This window comes from Salmo salar, chromosome 24 (assembly GCF_965601325.2).
Source record: "Salmo salar chromosome 24, fSalSal1, whole genome shotgun sequence".
In the NCBI taxonomy this organism is placed as follows: Eukaryota; Metazoa; Chordata; class Actinopteri; order Salmoniformes; family Salmonidae; genus Salmo; species Salmo salar.
The window spans coordinates 31928216-31955185 of NC_138314.1; the positions used below are offsets into that span (position 1 = coordinate 31928216).

A 26970-nucleotide genomic window follows, 5' to 3' on the forward strand; every position below is an offset into this window, starting at 1 on the left:
ACAGTGGGCCGTCTCTCTTGGTTCCGGACAGTGGGCCGTCTCTCTACAGGGCACTGTCGCCGGAGGCTCTGGACGAGGCACTGTTGCCAGAAGTTCTGGACGAGGCACTGTTGCCGGAAGTTCTGGACGAGGCACTGTTGCCGGAAGTTCTGGACGAGGCACTGTTGCCGGAAGTTCTGGACGAGGCACTGTTGCCGGAAGTTCTGGACGAGGCACTGTTGCCGGAAGGCCTGGTGCGTGGGGCTGGCTTAGGATGCGCCAGACTAAGGACACGCACCACAGGGCTAGTACGAGGAGCAGGGACAGGATGAGCTGGACTGGGCTGACGCACTGGAGCCTGGTGTGTGGTGCTGATAATGAGGTACCAGACTGGAGACACACACCCCAGGGCTAGTGCGAGGAGCGGGAACAGGGCGTACTGGACTGAGCTGACGCACTGGAAGCCTAGTGCGTGGTGCTGGTACTGGAGGTATCAGACTGGAGACACGCACCTCAAGGCTAGTGCGAGGAGCGGGAACAGGACGCACTGGACCGTGAAGGCGCACTGGTGGTCTCGAGCGCAGTACTGGCTCCACCCTTACTGGCTGGATGCCCGCTTCCCCCTGGCAAATGCGGGGCGCTTGCACCGCGCACACCGGCCTGTAAATGCTTGGCCTCGACGCCGTGCGCATCACTTCAACGCACGGGACCTGACCAGACCTGACCGGTTGCCTCGAATAAGCACGGGGAGTTGGCTTGCGGCTTAATCCTGGCCCCGCCAAACTACCGTGTGCCCCCCCCCCCAAATGTTTTATTGGGGCTGCCTCTCAGGCTTAAATGCCAACCGTGTACCCCTGTAACAGTCCCGGTCTTCCTTCCACTTTTTCCGTTCCTCTCTTGCTGTCTCCACCTGTCTCCATGGCAGGGTCTTGTCCCCTGCCATTATCTCCTCCCATGTCCACGATGTCCTCCACTCCCTTTTCTCCCTGGCCCAGGATCCTTCCTCCTCCTGGGCCCGCTGCTTGGTCCGTGGTTGGTGGGAGGTTCTGTAACGGTCGTCGTAGTGGATGGACCAAGGCGCAGTGGGTTGAGTGCTCATATTAACTTTATTAGAACACTTATAAACAAAACAAGAAAAACAAACGGACGCCAAACAGTCTTGCAGGCAACACACAGCTATGCAAAGAACAACCTCCCACAAATCCCATGACAAACACATTCCTATTTATAGGACCTTCAATCAGAGGCAACGATAGACAGCTGCCTCCAATTGAAGGCCCCAACCCCAATTACCTAAACATAGAAATAGAAATTACTAGACAGAACATAGAAATACACTAACATAGAACAATGACAAAAACCCCCGGAATACATAAACCAAAAACCCCTCTACATACACACACACCCCGAATCATATAAAACAAATACCCCCTGCCACGTCCTGACCAAACTATAGTAACAAATAACCCCTTTACTGGTCAGGACGTGACACTTATGAACTTGGTGCTTGGTGCCACCCTGGTTGCAAGATAGTTTTGTCACGATTCTCTAAAGCTGAACCCAGAAGCAGACCAGGACAAGGTGAGTAAAATGAAGGTGAGTATTTATTTACAGTCTCGAGGTGAAAATAGAATAATCCAGGAGACGGAGCGGCAGCGGAGGTGAGTTGATGAGAGTGAATAGGCAGCTCCAATGATGTCTCTGAAACCAACGACGGCCAGGCAAGGGAGTTGAATGTTCCGGGAGGATGACTGTAAACAGAGTAAACGGGGGTGAGTAACCGGCAAAAAGTACAGAACAACAAAACTAACTCTGGTAACATGAGGTTGATACGCTGACACAACATACTGTTCATTGCTAACGATCCAGCAGGGAATGGATGTCAGGTCAGGGCTTATGAAGAGAAGAGGTGATGATCAGGACCAGGTGTGCAGATGGCTAATGAGATGCAGGTGCGGGTAATCAAGAGTTCTCCCGCCTAGCTTCGTCGCCTGGCAACCAGACAGGGTGCGTTCAGGAACCTCAGGAAACAGACTCCAAAACAACAAACAGTCAGCTCAGGCAGAAAACAGACTCAGGAAGTGGGATTCCTGACACGTTTTTCACATTAACAATGCACTTTGCTGTAGCAAAGCATTTTGAAAAAAAAAAAATACTTTTCATTAATGCCCAGAAATGTACATGTCCACTCTGAGTATCATTAATAACCATCCTTTTTTTGTTTTATTTTCTTCCAGAACCTTCTACAGGTAAGACGTGCCTTCCTAAAGCCCTTCTGAACCTGTACAATGGTCAGAATGACACCATCCCTCTGCTGATGAATATCGCAGAGCAGACAGTCAACCTCCATGATTTCATCAACACGCCCTTCAGAGATGTCTACTACAGAGGTGAGCTCTCTACTAGTGATGGGAAATTCCTGAACAGCACATCACCAGTCTCTACTCATATTAGCGCTTCACTAAAAACACGGTCCTGATCATTAGGCACCAAATGAACTGAAACAGGGAGGGACTACTATCTGGACTTGGCCAATACAGATGCTCACTTTTGGTCTCCATTGCATAATGTTTTTAAAAGTTTTCTATTGCGTGCACTAATGAACATGACCCAGTACTGTAGGATCGTTTGACTAAGATTGAAGTAGATCCTATCCTTCTAATTGGATATTATCACAGGTATTGTATGTCTATGATCTCATGTACCTGAAATGTGTGGCCTACTATGCAGTGAGAGACCAAATGATCTAATTATCCCAATTCGACCACTTGTCCCCTTTACCCTATGTGTTGACCCCCCCCACACACACCTTTGTTTTATCACAAAACCGGATATCAATCGCTGAAGTCCACAAAGCATATTGCATGTACAGTAACGGTACATGACCTAGAGCATGGTCAAGCAAGTTAATGTTTCTGACATTTTTGGACCAGAGCTGCCTCGACTATTCCAGCACCATTTCAACTTCAACGTTTCAACATCATCAAATCACCTATGCTTAGTCTAATACAGTGACAACTAAAACATACCCCCAAAAATATAAATATACAATTTAGTCTAATCAACGTCAGCTAAATATGATATGGCTGTCCATGGTTCTGATTTGTGTGTGTGTGTGTGTGTGTGTGTGTGTGTGTGTGTGTGTGTGTGTGTGTGTGTGTGTGTGTGTGTGTGTGTGTGTTTTCATGCAAGTAGAAAAACATGTTGACTCACCCTACTTGTAGAGAAACGCCAATGCCATCCTCCTCTCTTTCATGTTGACGAAACGGTTTATCACTCTGTCGTACAGTACATGCTTTTAGTTTTTGTTATCCCAGGCTATCTGGCTCAAATGCTTTCTTACTAGCCTAACTTCCATTCATGGAAAACGTTAGCTAATTAACATTTGCCTTCTACATCTAGCTACAGTTGGACGTCGGAAGATTACATACACCTTAGCCAAATACATTTAAACTCAGTTTTTCACAATTCCTGACATGTATTCCTAGAAAAAATTCCCTGTCTTAGGTCAGTTTGGATCACCACTTTATTTTGGTGAGTCAGAAGTTTACATACACTCAATTAGTATTTGGTAGTGTCGTGTCTTTGGGCATCATTAAACCTGATGACATGTTTATCAAATAACTCTCTGTAATTATTATTACGTGATTAAACTGATTAATCGTGTAACTGTAATTAACTAGGAGGTCGGGGCACCAAGGAAAATATTCAGATTACAAAGTTATAATTTTCCTAATATAACTTCAGATATAATATCTGATCTGAGTCTTCTGATTTATGATGTATTCTTTACCTCGTCAGTCTCATTCGCAACGTCGTAAATTGTTGGTTTTCTGCACGAACCCAGTCTTCACTAAGTCATCCATACATCAATTGTCTTTAAATCATTTATTTACTAAACTAAGTAATTCACAGAAAGCATACAAAACAGTGGGTATCATTACAAAGTAATGATAAAGGAATGTGCCCTAGTGGGCTAAACCGGCATGGCGGCTTGTTAAACAAAGGGTGATAAGGGTCAGCTGAGACGGCACAACAGAGTTGATAAATATTAACAATTGATATGCTAATCCTTTGCACATGAATGCTCACTCATTCGGGAACAATTGCAATCAATATATATATTTACGCTCAGTGTGTCGTCGGGATCCTTGTTGGAGAGTTTGGTTCTGTTGGAGAGTTCTCTCTCTCTCTCTCTCTCTCTCTCTGTTAGAATGGATCTTTCAAAGCGACATTCATTAATGTCGTTATAGAATGGATGTTTCGTTGGTCTTCACATTCAATGATACCAAATTTCTAGCTGCAGACTAGTAATTAATATCAAAGACTTGTTATTATTCTGTCGGTATCGATAGTCTAAAAGTTTAACCTCTTACATCTAGACGTTCCGCTAGCGGAACACCTGCTCCAATATCCAATGATGGGCGTGGCGCGAAATACAAACTCCTCTAAAATACAAAAACTTCAATTTTTCAAACATATGACTATTTCACAGCATTTTAAAGATAAGACTCTCCTTTATCTAACCACACTGTCCGATTTCAAAAAGGCTTTACAACGAAAGCAAAACATTAGATTATGTCAGCAGAGTACCAAGCCAGAAATAATCAGACACCCATTTTTCAAGCTAGCATATTATGTCACATAAACCCAGAAGACAGCTAAATGCAGCACTAACCTTTTATGATCTTCATCAGATGACAACCCTAGGACATTATGTTATACAATACATGCATGTTTTGTTCAATCAAGTTCATATTTATATCAAAAACCAGCTTTTTACATTAGCATGTGACGTTCAGAACTAGCATACTTCCGGGGAATTCGCTAACATTTTACTAAATTACTCACGATAAACGTTCACAAAAAGCATAATTATTTTAAGAATTATAGATACAGACCTCCTCTATGCACTCGATATGTCCGATTTTAAAATAGCTTTTTGGTGAAAGCACATTTTGAAATATTCTAAGTACATAGCCCAGGCATCACGGGCTAGCTATTTAGACACCCGGCAAGTTTAGCACTCACCAATATCAGCTTTACTATTATAAAAGTTTCATTACCTTTTGTTGTCTTCGTCAGAATGCACTCCCAGGACTGCTACTTCAATAACAAATGTTGGTTTGGTCCAAAATAATCCATCGTTATATCCGAATAGCGGCATTTTGTTCGTGCGTTCCAGACACTATCCGAAATGGTAAAGAAGGGTCGTGCGCATGGCGCAATTCGTGACAAAAAAATTCTAAATATTCCATTACCGTACTTCGAAGCATGTCAACCGCTGTTTAAAATCAATTTTTACGCCATTTTTCTCGTAGAAAAGCGATAATATTCCGACAGGGAATCTCCTTTTCGGCAAACAGAGGAAAAAAATCACAAAGGCGGGGGCGGTCGGGTCACGCGCCTAAGCCCAGAGTCCCTTGATCGGCCACTTGAGAAAGGCGATAATGTGTTTCAGCCTGGGGCTGGGATGACGACATTCTGTTTTTTCCCGGGCTCTGAGCGCCTATGGACGACGTAGGAAGTGTCACGTTAAAGCAGAGATCCTTAGTAAAAGATAGAGATGGAAAAGAAGTTCAAGAAATGGTCAGACAGGCCACTTCCTGTAAAGGAATCTCTCAGGTTTTGACCTGCCATTTGAGTTCTGTTATACTCACAGACACCATTCAAACAGTTTTAGAAACTTTAGGGTGTTTTCTATCCATATGTAATAAGTATATGCATATTCTAGTTACTGGGTAGGAGTGGTAACCAGATTAAATCGTGTATGTTTTTTATCCAGCCGTGAAAATACTGCCCCCTAGCCATAACAGGTTAACCACGTGGTATGGTTAAAGTTCAGTAGAGGAATGCATGGTCAAACCTTGGCCCTCTCTTCTCGAGGTAAGCTGGTCTAAAGACAGAAACCCTGGGTGGGGATTCATATACTGAACGTAGAAAAGGCTGTCACATGACGCCTTGTCCTGTCTGTGTCCCTGGGGGCGTGCCGGTGACTTAGTTAAGCTTTGAACAGAAATACAATTCTCTCACATTAACATCAGTACATATCATCTCAACATATTCCAAATAGGTTTATCCTTATCCATTTTGTTGATACAACCATTTAGATGTAAGTCCCATAGCTGAGGCTATTATATAAACATTATTATGGTAATATGGCAATATTGTCTCTCATGAGTTTCATAAAATTGTACCACACGGACCAGTTCGTAGCTGGATTCTTCACCGATCTTTTATACCTTCTCCAGAACATGAATGTCATTCGGTTCCCCCGTCCGGTGAGGTGGAAGAATTCCTTTGTCTCTCTATGAAACCATTCTGTCTCAAAACTGTGGCCTGTGAGGCAGGACATTCCCTTTGGAATTTACAACCGCCTTCTGACCACAGCAGCCTGGGTAGGGGGAGGTAGGTAGGGGGATTGTGCATAGAAAAGGCCTGGTGCAGAGGGAGGGGGTTTAACTGTGCTCGCTGTACCCAAAGAGGGCAACGTCATGACAGTAGCATTGCCTTTAAATTGTTTAACTTGGGTCAAACGTTTTGGGTAGCCTACCACAAGCATCTCACAATAAGTTGGGTGAATTATGGCCCATTCCTTCTGACATAGTGTAACTGAGTCAGGTTTGTAGGCCTCCTTGCTTGCACATGCTTTATCAGTTCTGCCCACACATTTTGTATAGGATTGAGGTCTTTGTGATGGCCACTCCAATACCTTGACTTTGTTGTCCTTAAGCCATTTTGCCACAACTTTGGAAGTATGCTTGGGGTCATTGTCCATTTGGAAGACCCATTTGCGACCAAGCTTTAACTTAATGACTGATGTCTTGAGATGTTGCTTCAATATATCCACATCATTTTCCTCCCTCATGTTGCCATCTATTTTGTGAAGTGCACCAGTCCCTCCTGCAGCAAAGCACCCCCACAACACGATTCTGCCACCCCCGTGCTTCACGGTTGGGATGGTGTTCTTCGGCTTGCAAGCCTCCCCCTTTTTCCTCCAAACAACGGTCATTATGGCCAAACAGTTCTATTTTTGTTTCATCAGACCAGAGAACATTTCTCCAAAAAGTACGATCTTTGTCCCCATGTGCAGTTGCAAACCGTAGTCTGGCTTTTTTATGGCAGTTTTGGAGCAGTGGCTTCTTCCTTGCTGAGCGGCCTTTCAGGTTATGTCAATATAGGACTTGTTTTACTGTGGATATAGATACTTTTGTAAATAAGGGAGAGCCGCACACTCTAGGAACTCAGATGCAAAAATGTAATATCCAACGTTTCGACAGCCAAGCAGCCAAGCTGTCTTCACCCTGATGAAGACAGCTTGGCTGTCGAAACGTTCGATATTCAATTTTTGTATCTGAGCTCCTAGAGTGTGCGGCTCTCCCTTATTTTCAAGTTTTCTGCTCCGCTAGCCAGCACCTCGTCTTAATAGGTGTGCGTTTCTTTTTCTTCTATATAGATACTTTTGTACCTGTTTCCTCCAGCATCTTCACAAGGTCCTTTGCTGTTATTCTGGGATTGATTTGCACTTTTCCCACCAAAGTACGTTCAACTCTAGGAGACAGAACGCATCTCCTTCCTGAGTAGTATGACAGCTGCGTGGTCCCATGGTGTTTATACTTGCGTACTATTATTTGTACAGATGAACGTGGTACCTCCAGGTGTTTGGAAATTGCTTCCAAGGATGAACCAGACTTGTGGAGGTCTGCGATTTTTTTTCTGAGGTCTTGGCTGATTTCTTTTGATTTTCCCATGATGTCAAGCAAAGAGGCACTGAGTTTGAAGGTAGGCCTTGAAATACATCCACAGGTACACCAATTGACTCAAATTATGTCAAATAGCCTATCAGAGGCTTCTAAAGCCATGACATCATTTTCTGAAACGTTCCAAGCTGTTTAAAGGCACAGTCAAGTTAGTGTATGTAAACTTCTGACCCATTGGAATTGTGATACCGTGAGTGAAATAATCTGTCTGTAAACAATTGTTGGAAAAATTACTTGTGTCATGCACAAAGTTGATGTCCTAACCGACTTGCCAAAACTATAGTTTGTTAACAAGAAATTTGTGGAGTGGTTGAAAAACAAGTTTTAATGACTCCAACCTAAGTGTATGTAAACTTCCGACTTCAACTGTACATATTGAACTGCCATCCTCTCAGGCATGAGGCACAACAATGTATGAATTAATAGTTGGATCAGAATCGCCGTTATAATCATTGGCCAGTGCGGAGAATTAAGTAAAACCACAAGACCAAATCCCTATCTCCATCCATGGCTAATTTAGGAAAGGGACAATTTTAGCTAGCTGGCTAGCTAGCCACCGTAGGACAACAACACAATGAGATGCAACAATTCAAGTTTTTCTGTCAATGACATGTGCTTCCAATGGAATTTGATAGGAGTGACTCCAAATCCAAGCTGGATTCCCTTGACACTTTATTTTGGTGCGTCAGGATCATCCACTGTTGAGCTCGCTCAGTTTAGCTTAATGCTGATTGGCACATTTTTTATACTGTATTTTTTGGTCAAGGGATGCCAGATGCTCGCCGGCTTCCCTTGTCTTCAATGCTATGGGTGGCAACAATGTCATACTCGTTTGGACCAGACAGCATCAGATATATGGCCTACACGAAGAGAGACATAGGGGAGCTGTATCGCTCGCTCTGATTCTTTCTCCTGTGAGATACATTCAGCCTCTTGCAATTGAAGGAAAATAATGAAACACAGCGAGACGAAAGATAAAGTATTGAATGTTTAAAAAATATATATATTGGTCAATGTTTTGGGGGAGCCTGGCTTCCCTTGGCATCCATGAAATGCCACTGGTGTTGACTGACTCATTTGCGTGTCGCCAGGCCAGACGGCGCTCCACATCGCCATCGAGAGGCGCTGTAAGCAGTATGTGGAGCTGCTGGTGGAGAAAGGGGCAGACGTACACGCCCAGGCCCGCGGACGCTTCTTCCAACCCAGGGACGAGGGGGGCTACTTCTACTTTGGTAAGACACCACAACGGTAGAATCAGATCTGATCCATTCTACTGTCTACTGAAGCTCTTTGTGGTCCTCATCGCACTATGTAAGATTCAGATTCAGGAGGTAATATTTATTACCATACCAAGAACCAAAGTCCTCAGTCAGCAGGAGCTTAATCAAATCAAATCAAATCATGCTTTATTTATACAGCATATTTCAGACATCGAATGTAATGTTTCAGACAATGTCCTTCAAATCAAAAAATATATATATTTTTTTTTTAATATTTACTACACAGCAAACATAAGAATAACAATAAAAACTAAATGACTAAAAAGCACCCTAAGGAATAGCAAAGCTAAAAATATGCATTTTAAGATCTCTTTTATATATGCTTAAAGTGACAGTACAGTGCAGGAGTTTGGTTTAATCACATCATGAGACTTCTCAGGTATCTATTTGGTGCTATGTATAGTAACATTCATGCCCTCCTAGTCTATTATTGAACGTTGGCAGTATTTCGATACTAGTAAAGTCATATTCTATTCCTCATGGTTTTCAAAGACATGTGTGTTGTTTTACATGACAGGGGGCCCTTGGTTCCCCACATCGTGAGGTCATGTCAGTGTGTCTTTAACTAATGCACTTGAAAAGGGGTTTTCTAGCTATCTCAGTGAGTCTTTATTGTACATGCCCAAAGGTTTGGGCTATAAAGACTGGATCGCTGCACAGTAGGATAACTTGGAATAAATATGTACTGGATCACAGCTAAGGTATTGCTTAGTTTCTCTTGTACAATGCTTTCAGTTGCCATGGTAAAATGAACTGACATTTGAGCCCACCCTTCCCTTTTTACGTTGCTGTTTTACGTTGCTGTTTTGGGCTGGGCAAACGCAGTCAGGATAGTTCGATGAGCCAATGGTAAACTACTGTAACCACCCAAAACTAGTCTGAAGTCATCAAAACTATAATTATTAGTAGTCATCTCCAAAAAATGAAAAGAAAACATGTCACAAGTTCAACAAGTATTTCTGACCAGTTTGGTGAAAGGTGTCTGTGTCTTGCTGTTGAAGAAAAGCAAACATACTCACTCCACTTCAGATGGGTGGGTCGCCCCTGCTTTGCTGACTTCACCGAGGTTGCTGGCCGTGAGTACATTAACAGAAAGCCTCCAAATGAAACTCACTCCATACTGCCCTCTGCTGATTGGACAGTATCCCTGAACTCTCAACCCTGAACCCAACATTCCACTATATCCAGAGTAGACTAGCCTACATGCCATTCCCCTCAACTAGACCTTCCAGCCTCAAGTTCAACAAACAAATACCCTTTTCACACTATCCTTTCAAACCGAACTGCACTACTGTGCTGGCTCGGATATGTTACCTTGCTTGACATTGTTCTTTCCAGCACTGTGTCAGCAACTATGGTGGATACGTACCAGGCCTGTGCAGTACCCTACAGCTCGGCTTGGCTCAGGGATGTGAAAGTGCAATAAAGGAGATGGAGGGAGAGGCAGAGAAAGAGATACAGGTAGAAAGAGAGAAGATTTTAGTAGGCAAATATATACCCAAAATACTCTCTACTGTTAATGTATTAATGCATTAAATTCCATGCTCATCACCCGAGGGATGATATCCAGTTGCACTATGTGCGACTGTCATTCCCAAATCATTCCCAAATCCTGGTGTGTCTGTGGCACAGTGCGAGTCATTCGCTACGGAGCTTTGTGCTGAGGTGAACAGGAAACCTGGCAGAGAGGCTACAGCTAATGTGATTTAGCGCTATGCTAACACTCAACGAGCACCCGTGCAAATCCATGAAGAGGAGCGTTTCCCATGTGAGGTGACAGGGTAATCTGTCACCCATGGCAACAGCTTGTTTTCAGCAGCTGCTTTTGGCACATTGGTTTCAATACATGGGCCACTCCCTCAGACAAGTGGTACTAATTGGGCTCTTTTCGTTGCAAGAATTTAAGTCCAATCTTTTATCCACGTATAGGGAGCATTGCAAAGACATGCTTAAAGTGGTTTGCTGTTACACATGAACTTGCATCAATTCCTGGAGTTGAGCGAGACTGCCTGAGTGCCAGGTCAGCGGGGTTTGCACATTTGGGACTTTTCTATTGGTTCCATTGTAAAAGGGGATCTTTTTGATGTATGTGCTTGTTGCTGTATATCTCTGACGGTATCTCTTTGGCCAGGTGAGCTGCCTCTGTCGCTGGCAGCGTGCACCAACCAGCCAAACATCGTACACTACCTGACCGAGAACGCACACAAGAAAGCCGACCTTCGACGGCAGGACTCACGCGGCAACACTGTGCTGCACGCCCTGGTGCACATCGCCGACAACACTCGGGACAACACCCGCTTCCTCACTAAGATGTATGACCTGCTGCTGACCAAGTGTGCCAAGCTCTACCCAGAAGGCAGTCTTGAGGACGTGCTCAACAACGACGGCATGTCGCCCCTCATGATGGCGGCCAAACTGGGAAAAATTGGGGTGAGATTGAGAACGAACACATATATCACATGTATGTGGAACTATAATCTTAAAGGGATATTTTGAGTAACAATGCCAATGGGAATGCTTTTGCGTAGCGCTTCAAGGGGTTAGGTATTGTATTATTTACAGAAAAATATAATCACATCCATTATAAAACAGACAAAAAAGGTAAACTTTTTTATTATTATTTTCTCCCAGGTTTTCCAGCACATAATTCGCAGGGAGATCAAGAACGAGGAGGCGCGTCACCTCTCGCGGAAGTTTAAGGACTGGGCGTACGGCCCCGTGTACTCCTCCCTGTACGACCTCTCCTCCCTGGACACCTGTGGAGAGGAGGTGTCCGTGCTAGAGATCCTGGTCTACAACAGCCGCATTGAGGTGCGTGACACCCGGCTGAGCTAAAGCCTGAGCTTTAAAGCTCTGGGAGCTAACTCAAGTCTTCAGTGTATGTTTTGTGGCTAAGCATATGAGGTGGGGCATGATAGACAGGGTCTACCTGTGTTTCTATCTGTAATGGATGTTTTACTGAGAGAAAGGGAGAGCCATTATATTCGTAGGAAAGATGGAAGATGATGTCTCTTTCACACCATACTCTCTTCTTACCATTACTGCATGTCTTCCTGCACTGTCCACAGAATCGCCATGAGATGCTGGCTGTGGAGCCCATCAACGAGCTGCTGAGAGCCAAGTGGCAGAAGTTTGCTGCCGTCACCTTCTACATCAGTGTTGTGTCCTACCTGTTGACCATGATCATCTTCACCCTGGTGGCCTACTACCACCCATCCGAGGGAATGGTACGTATGTGCCCAACAACAGGCATACAAATACTAAAAATGTATGCATTTTACAATGTATGAAAGTGTTGGCCAAGTGGAATTATTATTATATTACTATACGTATACTGTGAAAACAGTATGGGTGTCACCACCAGCAAAGCTTTAACTCTGTTTGTCCCCACCCAGCCTCCGTACCCCTATACCACCAACACAGACTACCTGCGTATGGTAGGGGAGATTGTCACCCTGTGCTCTGGAGTCTTCTTCTTCCTCACCAACGTGAGTTTTTCCTTCCGGTTGAAGCATCCAATCAGAGTCAGACGGCTTTGAATGGTGACTCTACAATAAATAACTTTTTTCAAAGATGCCTTGAAATGTGTACACAAACATACACTTTTGCTATACATCTTAGATCTCCCCTGTATATGTATCTTGTTCTTTTCTGACATTCATTGAATCAATAATTTCCTCTCTCTCTCTCCCCGCTTTGTAGATTAAGGACCTCTTACTGAAGAAATGCCCTCCGGTGAACTCCCTATTTGTCAATGGATCCTTTCAACTGCTCTAGTAAGACTCCAGCCCCCCCACCCACCCCCTCTGTAGCTCCCTCTGACATGTACACAAGGCTTATTTCTCATCCTCTTTTAATTGAGTCATCTAATTAATTCCACATTAAAGCCTCCATTTCCCTGGTACGTTTTATAGTCTACATCTTCTTTAATTAAACCTACGATCCCATCAAAGAGCGGAGGATGTTCGAGCGCCGCTCCAAAGCATGTTTGTTTTCATCATTAGCGCTGCGTCTGCAAGGGCCTACATGGTGTGCCCGTTAAATGCCAAATGGCATTCCCTTGTAGGTAGGAGAATGATTATTTTTAACCTTTATTTAACTAGGCAAGTCAGTTAAGAACAAATTCTTATTTACAATGACGGCCTAAGAACAGTGGGTTAACTGCCTTGTTCAGGAGCAGAACGACAGATTTTTTATCTTGTCAGCTCAGGGATTCGATCTAGCAACCTTTTGGTTACTGGTACAACGCTCTAACCACTAGGCTACCTGCCGCCCCATTATTGCTGTTTCCTGGAATATTAACATCAGGGTCGTATTCATTATTGTACAACGTGTATCTTGTACATTTCGGTCTGTTTTCTTCCATTTGGGGCAAATGAACACGGCCCAACTCTTCTATATTTTTTTAGCTTCATCTACTCTTTGCTGGTGATAGTGACTGCGGCCCTCTACCTGTCGGGTATCGAGGCCTATGTGGCTGTGATGGTGTTTGCGTTGGTCCTGGGCTGGATGAACACTCTCTACTTCACCAGAGGCCTGAAGCTCACCGGCACCTACAGCATCATGATACAGAAGGTATCAACTCCTTCACTCGTTCATCCATCACATTGAATTTGAAATGAATATGGACTTCTTTGGACACTAGATGGCAGATCACAATTTATCCTTCTTCTTTGGCTCTCAGATTCTCTTCAAAGATTTGTTCCGGTTTCTGCTGGTCTACCTGCTCTTCATGATTGGATATGCGTCAGGTACAGTGTCCTCTACTCAGCACTTCTTCTTCTCAGCAGTCTGATGACCAGTTCAAACAGAAGAGAACTTCCCTCATCTCCTCATGTCTCCCATCTCTTCCCCAGCTCTAGTGTCCCTCCTGACGGTGTGCCCCGGGCCGGAAGAGGTGTGTCCAGAGAAAGGCGGTTGCCCCACATACCCCCAGTGCCGGGACACAAACACCTTCAGCAAATTCCTGCTGGACCTGTTCAAACTGACCATCGGGATGGGCGATCTGGACATGGTCAGCAGGACTCAGTACCCGGCTGTCTTCCTCATCCTGCTGGTCACCTACATCATCCTCACCTTTGTTCTACTGCTCAACATGTTGATCGCTCTGATGGGAGAGACGGTGAGCCAGGTGTCCAAGGAGAGCAAGAAGATCTGGAAGCTGCAGGTGAGTGAGGAGGACAGCTGATGGACAGCTAGGTTCCCTAGAATTCATTAGGGCACATTGTAGAAAATGTTTTGCAACAGAAAACAAAAAACAATAATTTCTTATTGGACAGAAAGTGCAGAAAATCAGCTTTCTTTTTGGTGCCTAATGAACACAACCTTGTTATCCTCTGTTGACGGCATTATGCACAGTGCATCGTCTAGGCAGAGACACATTATATTATGAAAGACACTACTACATGTCAGTTGACATTCTGTTTTAACGACAGTGGGCTACGACCGTCCTGGACATCGAGCGCTCCTTCCCTGTGTGTCTGCGGAAGTCCTTTCGGTCTGGGGAGATGGTGACAGTGGGGAAGAACTGGGACGGCACCCCTGACTGCCGCTGGTGCTTCAGGTACACACAGTCATTTCTCTGGACTCTCATCCCTCTCTGCACTAGAGAAATGTGTCTGATTGGTCAGACAGACAGCCCAGTGTCTTCTTTTTTGTGATATTATTTTTTGTGAGAAAAAAAATAATTCTGGGGGCCTCCTGAGGGGTGCAGTGCTTGAAGTGTCACTACAGACCCGGGTTTGATCCCAGGTTGTGTCATAACCGGTCTTGACCGGGAGTCCCAAAGGGCGGCGCACAGTTGGCCCAGCGTTGTCCTCGTTAGAGGAGGGTTTGGCCAGGGGGCTTTACTTGGCTCATCGCGCTCTAGCGACTCCTTGTGACGGGCCGGGCGCCTGCAGGCTGACTTCGGTAGTCAGTTGAACAGTGTTTCCTCTGACACATTGGTGCGGCTGGCTTCCGGGTTAAGAGGGCGGGTGTTAAGGACATGTTTCGGAGGGCACATGACTCGACCTACGCGGTTTGGCGGGTCATGTTTCGGAGGGCGCATGACAAACATCTAATGCAAACATCTTCTGTGGTCACCCAGGGTGGATGAGGTCAACTGGTGCCACTGGAATCAGAACCTGGCCATAATCAACGAAGACCCAGGCAAGAACATAACAGAGACCCTCCAAAGCTCCAGTACAGTTCATCAAACTGTCCGTGGCCTGAGGAGAGGTGAGACTCTTATACTTCGGTTTCTAATAAATGCTCACACATAGTCTACAAAGACAAATATACAGTACAGTGTATAAGGGCAAGGTAAATCACATTAGCCAACCTTTGACCTTTGTTCCCCAACCTCCTGTAGATCGTTGGTCCACGATGGTGCCGCGGGTTATAGAGCAGAATAAAAGGCAGCAACCACGGGACCTAGTATTGGAAATGGAGCCACTGACCTCCAGACATTGAACCTGTGTAGGGCCAATGGGGGGCCCCGGGTCCTTAAGAACACCCTGCAGATCGGAGGTCATCATACTAAAATGAATAAAAAACTGTTGGGCCACAAAGTTTGCAACTTTGCACAAAACTCTGTTGCCAAAAATATGTATTTAAGTACTATAAGAAAATCTAACAGATTTTTAGAAAGTTATGAATCTAACGTATGTTCAAGCCAACCATTCATTGCTCTGATGACCAGTCTCCTCTACGTGAGGATTCTACTTGATGGTTTTAACCCAGGGGGAAGGCGCATCTTTACCTGTTCGCTGGTTCAAATCCCCAAGTTGACTAGGTGAAAAATCTGTTCATGTGCCTTGAGCTAGGCACTTGTATGTACAGTTGAAGTCGGAAGTTTACATACACCTTAGCCAAATACATTTAAACTCAGTTTTTCACAATTCCTGACATTTAATCCTCGTAAAAATTTCCTGTCTTAGGTCAGTTAGGATCACCACTTTATTTTAAGAATGTGAAATGTCAGAACAATAGAAGAGAGGATGATTTTATTTCAGCTTTTATTTCTTTCATCACATTCCCAGTGGGTCAGAAGTTTACATACACTCAGTTAGTATTTGGTAGCATTGCCTTTAAATTGTTTAACTTGGGGTCAAACGTTTTGGGTAGCCTTCCACAAGCTTCCCCCAATAAGTTGGGTGAATTTTGGCCCATTACTCCTGACAGAGATGGTGTAACTGAGTCAGGTTTGTAGGCCTCCATGCTCATACACACGCTTTATCAGTTCTACCCACAAATCTTCTATAGGATTGAGGTCAGGGCTTTGTGATGGCCAATACCTTGACTTTGTTGTCCTTAAGCCATTTTGCCACAACTTTGGAAGTATGCTTAGGGTCATTGTCCATTTGGAAGACCCATCTGCGACCAAGCTTTAACTTCCTGACTGATGTCTTGAGATGTTGCTATAATATATCCACATCATTTTCCTCCCTCATGATGCCATCTATTTTGTGAAGTGCGTCTCCTTCCTGAGCGGTCTGACGGCTGTGTGGTCCCATGGTGTTTATACTTGCGTACTATTGTTTGTACAGATGAATGTGGTACCTTCAGGCATTTGGAAATTGCTCCCAAGGATGAACCAGACTTGTGGAGGTCTACACTTTTTTTCTGAGGTCTTGGCAGTTTTGTTTTGATTTTCCCATGATGTCAAGCAAAGAGGCACTGGGTTTGAAGGTAGGCCTTGAAATACATCCACAGGTACACCTCCAATTGACTCAAATGATGTCAATTAGCCTATCAGAAGCTTCTAAAGCCATAACATCATTTCCTGGAATTTTCCAAGCTGTTTAAAGGCACAGTCAACTTACTGTATGTAAACTTCTGTCACTGGAATTGTGATGCAGTGAATTATAAGTGAAATAAACTGTCTGTAAACAATTGTTGGAAAAATGTCCTAACCGACTTGCCAAAATTATAGTTTGTTAACAAGAAATTTGTGGAGTGGTTGAAAAACGAGTTTTAATGACTCCAACATACAGTATGTATGTACATTTGAAGTCGGAAGTTTACATACACTTAGGTTGGAGTCATTAAAACTCGTTTTTCAACCACTCCACAAATTTCTTGTTAACAAACTATAGTTTTGGCAAGTCGGTTAGGACATCGACTTTGTGCATGACACAAGTCATTTTTCCAACAACCAAATCATGCACCCAGGGGGAGCCCCAAGACCGACTTTGGGAAACCCTGTACTAAATGACACAAAACTAGAGTTATTGTTATACAGTGCCTTCGGAAAGTATTCAGACCCCTTGACTTTTTCCACATTTTGTTAAGTTTAAAAAAATCTACACACAATACCCCATAATGAAAAAGCGAAACGTTTTTTGAAAATGTTGCTAATTTATTAAAAATAAAAAACAGAAATACCTTATTTACATAAGTATTCAGACCCTTTGCTATGAGACTTGAAATTGAGCTCCGGTGCATCCTGTTCCCATTGATCATCCTTGAGATGTTTCTACAACTTGATTGGAGTCCACCTGTTGTAAATTCAATTGATGGGACAGGATTTGGAAAGGCATCTCTGCAGCACTCCACAAATCAGGCCTTTATGGAAGAGTGGCCAGATGGAAGCCACTCCTCAGTAAAAGGCACATGACAGCCAGCTTGGAGTTTGGCAAAAGGCACCTAAAGACTCTAAGACCATGAGAAACATGATTCTCTGGTCTGATTGAACGCTTTGGTCTGAATGCCAAGTGTCATGTCTGCAGAGAAGAATGTGAGAAACTACCCAAATACAGGTGTGCCAAGCTTGTAGCATCATACCCAAGCAGACTCGAGGCTGTAATTCCTGCCAAAGGTGCTTCAAAAAAGTACTGAGTAAAGGGTCTGAATACTTATGTAAATGTGATATACACTGCTCAAAAAAATTAAGGGAACACTTAAACAACACATCCTAGATCTGAATGAAAGAAATAATCTTATTAAATACTTTTTTCTTTACATAGTTGAATGAGCTGACAACAAAATCACACAAAAATAATCAATGGAAATCCAATTTATCAACCCATGGAGGTCTGGATTTGGAGTCACACTCAAAATTAAAGTGGAAAACCACACTAAAGGCTGATCCAACTTTGATGTAATGTCCTTAAAACAAGTCAAAATGAGGCTCCGTAGTGTGTGTGGCCTCCACGTGCCTGTATGACCTCCCTACAACGCCTGGGCATGCTCCTGATGAGGTGGCGGATGGTCTCCTGAGGGATCTCCTCCCAGACCTGGACTAAAGCATCCGCCAACTCCTGGACAGTCTGTGGTGCAACGTGGCGTTGGTGGATGGAGCGAGACATGATGTCCCAGATGTGCTCAATTGGATTCAGGTCTGGGGAACGGGCGGGCCAGTCCACTCCAGCCACATGAGGTCTAGCATTGTCTTGCATTAGGAGGAACCCAGGGCCAACCGCACCAGCATATGGTCTCACAAGGGGTCTGAGGATCTCATCTCGGTACCTAATGGCAGTCAGGCTACCTCTGGCGAGCACTGCGGCCCCCCAAAGAAATGCCACCCCACACCATGACTGACCCACCGCCAAACCGGTCATGCTGGAGGATGTTGCAGGCAGCAGAACGTTCTCCACGACGTCTCCAGACTCTGTCACATCTGTCACGTGCTCAGTGTGAACCTGCTTTCATCTGTGAAGAGCACAGGGCGCCAGTGGCGAATTTGCCAATCTTGGTGTTCTCTGGCAAATGCCAAACGTCCTGCACGGTGTTGGGCTGTAAGCACAACCCCCACCTGTGGATGTCAGGCCCTCATACCACCCTCATGGAGTCTGTTTCTGACCGTTTGAGCAGACACATGCACATTTCTGGCCTGCTGGAGGTCATTTTGCAGGGCTCTGGCAGTGCTCCTCCTGCTCCTCCTTGCACAAAGGCAGAGGTAGCGGTCCTGCTGCTGGGTTGTTGCCCTCCTACGGCCTCCTCCATGGCTCCTGATGTACTGGCCTGTCTCCTGGTACCACCTCCATGCTCTGGACACTACGCTGACAGACACAGCAAACCTTCTTGCCACAGCTCGCATTGATGTGCCATCCTAGATGAGCTGCACTACCTGAGCCACTTGTGTAGGTTGTAGACTCCGTCTCATGCTACCACTAGAGTGAAAGCACCGCCAGCATTCAAAAGTGACCAAAACATCAGCCAGGAAGCATAGGAACTGAGAAGTGGTCTGTGGTCTCCACCTGCAGAACCACTCCTTTATTGGGGGTGTCTTGCTTATTGCCTATAATTTCCACCTGTTGTCTATTCCATTTGCACAACAGCATGTGAAATTTATTGTCAATCAGTGTTGCTTCCTAAGTGGACAGTTTGATTTCACAGAAGTGTGATTGACTTGGAGTTACATTGTGTTGTTTAAGTGTTCCCTTTATTTTTTTGACCAGTATATATATATTTTGTTTTGCAACAATTTTGAAAAATATTGGGTGTAGATTATTATATGTATTTTTTTCATTTAACCTTTATTTAACTAGGCAAGTCAGTTGAGAACAAATTCTTATTTACAATGATGGCCAACACCGGCCAAACCCGGATGGCGCTGGGCCAAATGTGCGCCGCCCTATGGTACTCCCAATCACGGCCCATTGTGATACAGCCCGGAATCAAACCAGGATGTCTGTAGTGACGCCTCAAGCACTGCGATCCAGTGCCTTAGACCGCTGCACCACTCGGAAGGATTTTAAAATGTTTTATCCATTTTAGAATAAGGCGATAGTACAGAATGTCACCTTTTCATTTGCGGGTATTTTCATACATATCTGTTTTACAGTTTAGAAATGAAGCGCTGTATGTATCTAGTCCCCCCATTTGAAGGTGTCATAAGTATTGGACAAATTCACTTCAAAAGTCTAGTATTTGGTCCCTAGCATGCATTGACTACACCCTGTGATTGGGAGTGTGCAAAGCTGTCATCAAGGCAAAGAGTGGCTATTTGAAGAATCTCAAATTTAAAATATATTTTGATTTGTTTAACACTTTTTTGGTTACTACATGATTCCATATGTGTTATTTCATAGTTTTGATGTCTTCACTATTATTCTACAATGTAGAAAATAGTAAAAAATAAAGACAAACCCTTGAATGAGTAGGTGTTCTAAATCTTTTCACCGGTAGTGTACGTCTCTGAACACTTCTACATTAATTAGGATGCTACCATGTCTACGGATAATCATGAATGAATCTTCAGTAATGATGAGTAAGAAAGTTATAAATGCAGAAAGATCACGCCCCCTAAACATGCTGACCTCTTACAATAACCAATAACAGGAGAGGTTAGCATGTTTTGGGTTATGATATTTATGCATTTCTAAACATATTCTATTGTTATTTACAATAAAAATTACTCCAAAATGACACAATACATTATTTATCATTCATTTCTATTGTAGAGTCACAGAATTCATTTAGTCATTGTGTGCTAGGAATATGGGACCAAATACTATACTTCTGACTCAATAAATACATTGGTGAGTGTATGTAGATGTGTTTTTTTACAGGTTTGGTGTTCCATGAAAATATGCCTTAATTTAAGACTGGAACATTTGCTACTGATCCAATATCACTCAGGGAAAGGTTTTGAAGATGGAGGCATTACTATTGCAGTGAGAAATATTTAAGATGTCAATTTAAGATTGTAAATGAACACAGTTTTTCCATCGTGTTTTGTTGAGGCCTTTTTGGGACATTATTGGATGAATATCTTCCTATGTGTTTCAATGTTTTTTATACAATTCTTTATACATTTTGCAACAAAGTTAACTCCTGGTCCTTTGTGCCTTTTTATGAATTAATCATATGACATACTATCAAATTGCATGAGCTATTTGATTTCTTGCTGTTCCGAATCTGCAATCAACAGCAATCCTTATGTTGGTCAGCAGATGGAAGCAGAGGTCTAAATTCCTAAATATGCTCAGTGGCCTTTCTTCCCTACAGCACAAAGGTTGTATTCATTAGGCACTAAACGGAAGAAAACAAACTGAAACAGTAAGGGACCACCTGAACTTGTTCCATAAGAAATGCTCTTTTTCCGCTGCAAAATGTTTTTGCTACGGTGTGGCCAAATGAATACGACCCTGACTAATTACTTCTCCAATTTAAACACACATTCTCCAACAAAAGTCAAAGCCTACTACCTTCCAATGCACCTTTTCTCCTTTATTTACATTTGACATTTTAGTCATTTAGCAGATGCTCTTATCCAGAGCGACTTACAGTAGTGAATGCATACATTTCATATATTTTTTTTCTTCTGTGCTGATCTTTATTCATCCACCTTGCTCCTATGTCTTCTCCTGTTGTCTGGTTAAACAGTCATATGTCTCAGACAGGTAGTAGGCAGAAGTGCTGCAGGGCCTGTATTAACAATAAGGGGTGCTGATCTAGGATCAGGTCCCCCCCTGTCCATACAATCTTATTTATTATGATCTAAAAGGGAAATCTGACCTATAGCTGCACTTTGTGAATATGGACCCAGAGCCTCATCTATCACTTTCCCATCTCCTTTCGCATCTCCTTTCCCATCTCCTTTCCCTCCTTTCCCTCCCTCCCTCCCTCCCTCCCCAGTCTTGCTGAAGGACACTGGGAATCTCTTGCTACCTCACAGGAGAGGCTAATCCTCTGTGCCCCAACTTTAACTGGGGCACTAATCCTCCAGGTTTATCTAAGCAGTGTGAGCACCTAGCTAGCTCTGCTGACAACTTGGCCTGCCCTCCTCCCTCCCTGCAACCTCATTATCTAGGACAGGGCCGGGGCTTGCTAGTGTCACCGTCAACAACCCTCTCTGGAACCGCACACTTACACAGGAAGTCGTTAAGCTAGTGATTTTCTCTCATATGCTGTACTAGCCTTGCGTCATCGTATGAGTAACTGTGTCTCTGACGCAACACCACAAGTGGCAGATAAGTGGGGTCAGTCCCTGTGTTGGGGCCTGTAATTGGTTGACTGTCTATAACACATTGTTTACCGTCATTATAGGGCCATTCTTATACAACTGAGCTGTAGCTGGCAGCACACCTTGTCCAGATATTGACACCTAGCCAATTAGGCCATTAGAATTAGAGCCTGATGAGTCTGAAGATGATGATACCACAGAGTTTCTAAAACCAGAGGCCCAACATAGCAAGTCTTCCGGGAACACTTGAGAAGCAGACTTGGCAGACCAGACGGGGGTTTGAAAAGTCAATGAGTGTTCCTATTTTTCTCAATCTAAAGGCACAACTTAGATTTGAGCCAATGTCTTAAGTAGTTGAACATGTTATTACTCCAACCTCGTGAAAGGGACAAACTGACACATTTCCATTTTTGTCAAAAACAGCTTTATATCGAATGAATGCCTTTGATTTGACGGCCTGTACATGCTCAGATAGGATAAAGTAATCCTTCTAACCCCCCCCTTAAAAGATTTAGATGCACTATTGTAAAGTGGTTGTTCCACTGGATATTATAAGGTGAATGCACCAATTTGTAAGTCGCTCTGGATAAGAGCGTCTGCTAAATGACTTAAATGTAAATGTAAATGTAGATGACCGTTACAACCGATGACGTGTTTCTGTGCATGAGTTTAGCTAGCCGATGTCGCCATGACATCACCGACAATTGTGATCGGGAATTTCTATTGCAGAAATACTTTCTACATATCTTCATACTAAACCATCTTTGATTATATTATATGGGCTTCAGTTTTGCTCAGCACTCCACTCATGCTTGCCTTTCTCACTCACTGCTGCTTTTCTTGTGTTTTGGTTTGCGTACATAATGATATTGACAGCATCCAACTCAGATCAAGTGTCCTGCCCAGCCCATTGGATCATTCATTACTTTTCAATAATGAATATCAGTCAAAAATTGCGCCATTTTTTTGTATCATTATTAAAGACACTCAAATCAAATCAAAGTTTATTTGTCACGTGCGCCGAATACAACAGGTGTAGACCTTACAGTGAAATGCTTACTTACAGGCTCTAACCAATAGTGCAAAAAAGGTATTAGGTGAACAATAGGTAAGTAAAGAAATAAAACAACAGTAAAAAGACAGGCTACATACAGTAGCAAGGCTATAAAAGTAGCGAGGCTACATACAGACACCGTTTAGTCAGGCTGATTGAGGTAGTATGTACATGAATGTATAGTTAAAGTGACTATGCATATATGATAAACAGAGTAGCAGCAGTGTAAAAAGAGGGGTTGGGGGGGGGGCACACAATGCAAATAGTCCGGGTAGACATTTGATTAACTGTTCAGGAGTCTAATGGCTTGGGGGTAAAAACTGTTGAGAAGCCTTTTTGTCCTAGACTTGGCACTCCGGTACCACTTGCCATGCGGTAGAAGAGAGAACAGTCTATGACTGCGGTGGCTGGGGTCTTTGACAATTTTTAGGTCCTTCCTCTGACACCGCCTGGTGTAGAGGTCCTGGATGGCAGGCAGCTTAGCCCCAGTGATGTACTGGGCCGTACACACTACCCTCTGTAGTGCCTTGCGGTCAGAGGCCGAGCAATTGCCGTACCAGACACTGATGCAACCAGTCAGGATGCTCTCGATGTTGCAGATGTAGAACCTTTTGAGGATCTGAGGACCCATGCCAAATCTTTTTAGTTTCCTGAGGGGGAATAGGCTTTGTCATGCCCTCTTCACGACTGTCTTGGTGTGTTGGGACCATTCTAGTTTGTTGTTGATGTGGACACCAAGGAACTTGAGCTCTCAACCTGCTCCACTACAGCCCCGTCGATGAGAATGGGGGTGTGCTCGGTCCTCCTTTTCCTGTAGTCCACAATCATCTCCTTAGTCTTGGTTAAGTTGAGGGATAGGTTGTTATTCTGGCACCATCCGGCCAGGTCTCTGACCTCCTCCATATAGGCTGTCTCGTCGTTGTCGGTGATCAGGCCTACCACTGTTGTGTCGTCTGCAAATTTAATGATGGTGTTGGAGTTGTGCATGGCCATGCAGTCGTGGTTGAACAGGGAGTACAGGAGGTGACTGAGCACGCACCCCTGGGGAGCTCCAGTGTTGAGGATCAGCGTGGCAGATGTGTTGCTACCTACCCTCACCACCTGGGGGCGGCCCGTCAGGAAGTCCAGGATCCAGTTGCAGAGGGAGGTGTTTAGTCCCAGGATCCTTAGCTTAGTGATGAGCTTTGAGGGTACTATGGTGTTGAACGCTGAGCTGTAGTTAATGAATAGCATTCTCACGTAAGTGTTCCTTTTGTCCAGGTGGGGAAGGGCAGTGTGGAGTGCAATAGAGATTGCATCATCTGTGGATCTGTTTGGGCGGTATGCAAATTGGAGTGGGTGTCACACCCTGACCATAGAGAGCCATTGTTTCTCTATGGTGAAGTAGGTCAGGGTGTGACTGGGGGGTATTCTAGTTTATTATTTCTATGTGGGGTTCTTGGTTATTATTTCTATGTTGGTGATTTGTATGATTCCCAATTAGAGGCAGCTGGTAATCGTTGGGGATCATATTTAAGTAGCTGTTTTTCCCACCTGTGTTTGTGGGATAATATTTTGTATTTTGTGTTTTGTGCATGTGCACCACTTAGTCACGTTTCGTTTATTCTTTATTGTTTTGTGCATTTCACTTTAATAAAATATGTGGAACCCAGATCACGCTGCACGTTGGTCCGAGTATGCTTCCAGTTCGTACGACGAGCGTGAAGTGGGTCTAGGGTTTCTGAGATAATGGTGTTGACGGTCACGGCAAATGAAAGATCTCAACATCAGGCTGTACTTTAAAGGCATCAACTCAGCTCTAACACAACATATCCACAGATGCTCATCATCATGGGATCAGAATGAGGAAGAAAGGAGAACTGTAATTCATTCAATAATGAAATGAACCATGGCTAACTTGATATTTAGCACATCCCTCACAGCCATTTAAAGACACACCCCAGCTATTTTGGAACTTTTCCTGTTGAAAAACAATATTCCACATATAAATACAGTAATGTGCGCACACCAAGATATTCTCTGGTACTTTTGTATACGAGGTAGCCAGCGGTTCTGAAAATAGCGCCCATGAGCCAAAAGTAGTCCCCGAAAATTGCGTACTACGTCACAAATGTGCAGATATGTACACCACGTCATTACTCTCTCTCTCTCGCTGTGCATCTTTCTAGCTGTCACTCAAATGGCAAAGGGCTAAAGCTCATTGGCTGGAACTGAAATTGCTAGGGGGCTGGCTCATGGCGAGGTAAATGTATGGAAAATTGTGCGGGACGGCTTCCAGACTACAGTCGCTTTCAAACTAGGGATTTTAGTGGCTAATTGAGGTAAGACAGTTATTCTGCTCATAGATTATGCATATAGGAACTACACATTGACACATCCAGCTCAAAGTGGGAGGTTTAAAAAGTACTTGCTAGTTGCCAAAGTACCGGAGCATCTGTCTTTAAAGGTAGATAGAGAGATGGTAGAGTCCAGAAAGAAGATCCGTTTAGAGCCATGCTGACATGTTTACTTCAGGATCACTCATTGTCCCTTAGACAAATTATTTTTCCAAACGTAATTAGTCTTTCCTTTGAAGTAATTCCCTGAAAAGCTTTTCATATGCACCTGTGAAATACGTCGCCCATGTCAGACATTTCTAAATGAATCTATCTACTGGGAGAGTTAGGAACAAGGACCAAGGCTGTATTTTTTTTAACCTTAATTTAACTAGCCAAGCCAGTTAAGAACAAATTCTTATTTACAATGACGGTCTACACCGGCCAAACTCTAACCCGAACGACGCTGGGACAATTGTGTGCCGGATTCATTAGGGCCCCAGGCAGTAGTGTAAATTACTTCAGTAAGAATACTTGAAAGTACTACCTAAGTATTTTTTGGGGTATCCGTACTTTACTTTACTATTTATATTTTTTGACAACTGTGACTTTTAAAACACTACATTCCTAAAGAAAACAATGTACTTTTTACTCCATATATTTCCCTGACACCCAAAAAAACTCATTACATTTTGAATGCTTAGTAGGACCGGAAAACTGCCTAATTCACACACTTATCAAGAGAACATCCCTGGTCATCCCTACAGCCGCTGATCTGACGGAAACACTAAACACATGCTTTGTTTGTAAATTATCTCTGAGTGTTGGAGCATGCCCCTGGCTATACATCATTAAAAAAAGAATAATTATGCAGTCCAGTTTGCTTAATACAAGGATTTTGAAATGATTTATACTTTTACTTTTGATACTTAAGTATATTTAAAACCAAATACTTTTAGAGTTTTACTCAAGTAGTATTTTACTGAGTGACTTTCACTTTTACTTGAGTCATTTTCTATTAAGGTATCTTTACTTGTACTCAAGTATGACAATTGGGTACTTTATCCACCACTGGTCCCAGGTATCATAGAATGTGGCTGGTGAGATGACCTTTCGTCTAGAATCCGAGAAGGAGCGAACTTGGGATGATTCAGAGTGTCAAAATGGCAGGTTGATGGTACAGTGACGGCAGAGCTACAGCAGCCCATTGGCTCATGCTATGGGCGTTTGTCCTCTTGATTTCTTGTGAAATTGCCAGGGACTCAATGTAGCGTGCAGGTGGATGAGTTTTGCTAATAAGAGAAGCATTTCTGCTCCACAGATCCCCTCTTTTCTGTGTGAGTGAGTGTGCATGAAATCAGTGTGCAGTGAGTCTCCCAGCTCCACATGCTCTGCTGGAGACGGCTGCCTGTGCCCGCCTCATCAGCCTGGGAGCTTATCACAGGGTTTAGGTGGGTGGAGTGGAATGGAGTGGTGGTGGGGAGGATGGAAGGGAGAAAAACAACGACAGCTCAACTTTCAGGGTTGGAGGTGCCAGTGTCATTAAGCATTTAACTGGGGTGCTTGTAGTTTGAAGCCAGGATTCAATCCAAGGCGCATTTAAATAGCAGTGCACTGGACAGCCAGACAATGAGCCTTTTAAAGGCATTTTCCTCAACGTTTGCTGATATCTCATTCACGGTAAGCGCTA

At 43.7% G+C, this 26970-nt stretch overlaps 1 protein-coding gene across 1 annotated transcript in view; it reads left to right on the forward strand.

The window, feature by feature from the left end:
• The window catches only part of LOC106585668 (transient receptor potential cation channel subfamily V member 4), a 38533-nt gene extending 13917 nt beyond the window's left edge, over positions 1–24616 (forward strand). Inside the window, exons 4-16 of the mRNA XM_014172122.3 lie at positions 2217–2369; positions 8831–8971; positions 11151–11449; positions 11651–11830; positions 12088–12246; positions 12415–12507; positions 12722–12795; positions 13429–13594; positions 13704–13770; positions 13876–14186; positions 14455–14582; positions 15108–15238; positions 15372–24616. Coding sequence (XP_014027597.1) covers positions 2217–2369; positions 8831–8971; positions 11151–11449; positions 11651–11830; positions 12088–12246; positions 12415–12507; positions 12722–12795; positions 13429–13594; positions 13704–13770; positions 13876–14186; positions 14455–14582; positions 15108–15238; positions 15372–15472 — 2003 coding nt within the window. The 3' untranslated portion in view covers positions 15473–24616. The remainder of the gene's footprint in view (positions 1–2216; positions 2370–8830; positions 8972–11150; positions 11450–11650; positions 11831–12087; positions 12247–12414; positions 12508–12721; positions 12796–13428; positions 13595–13703; positions 13771–13875; positions 14187–14454; positions 14583–15107; positions 15239–15371) is intronic.
• Positions 24617–26970: the final 2354 nt, after the last annotated feature.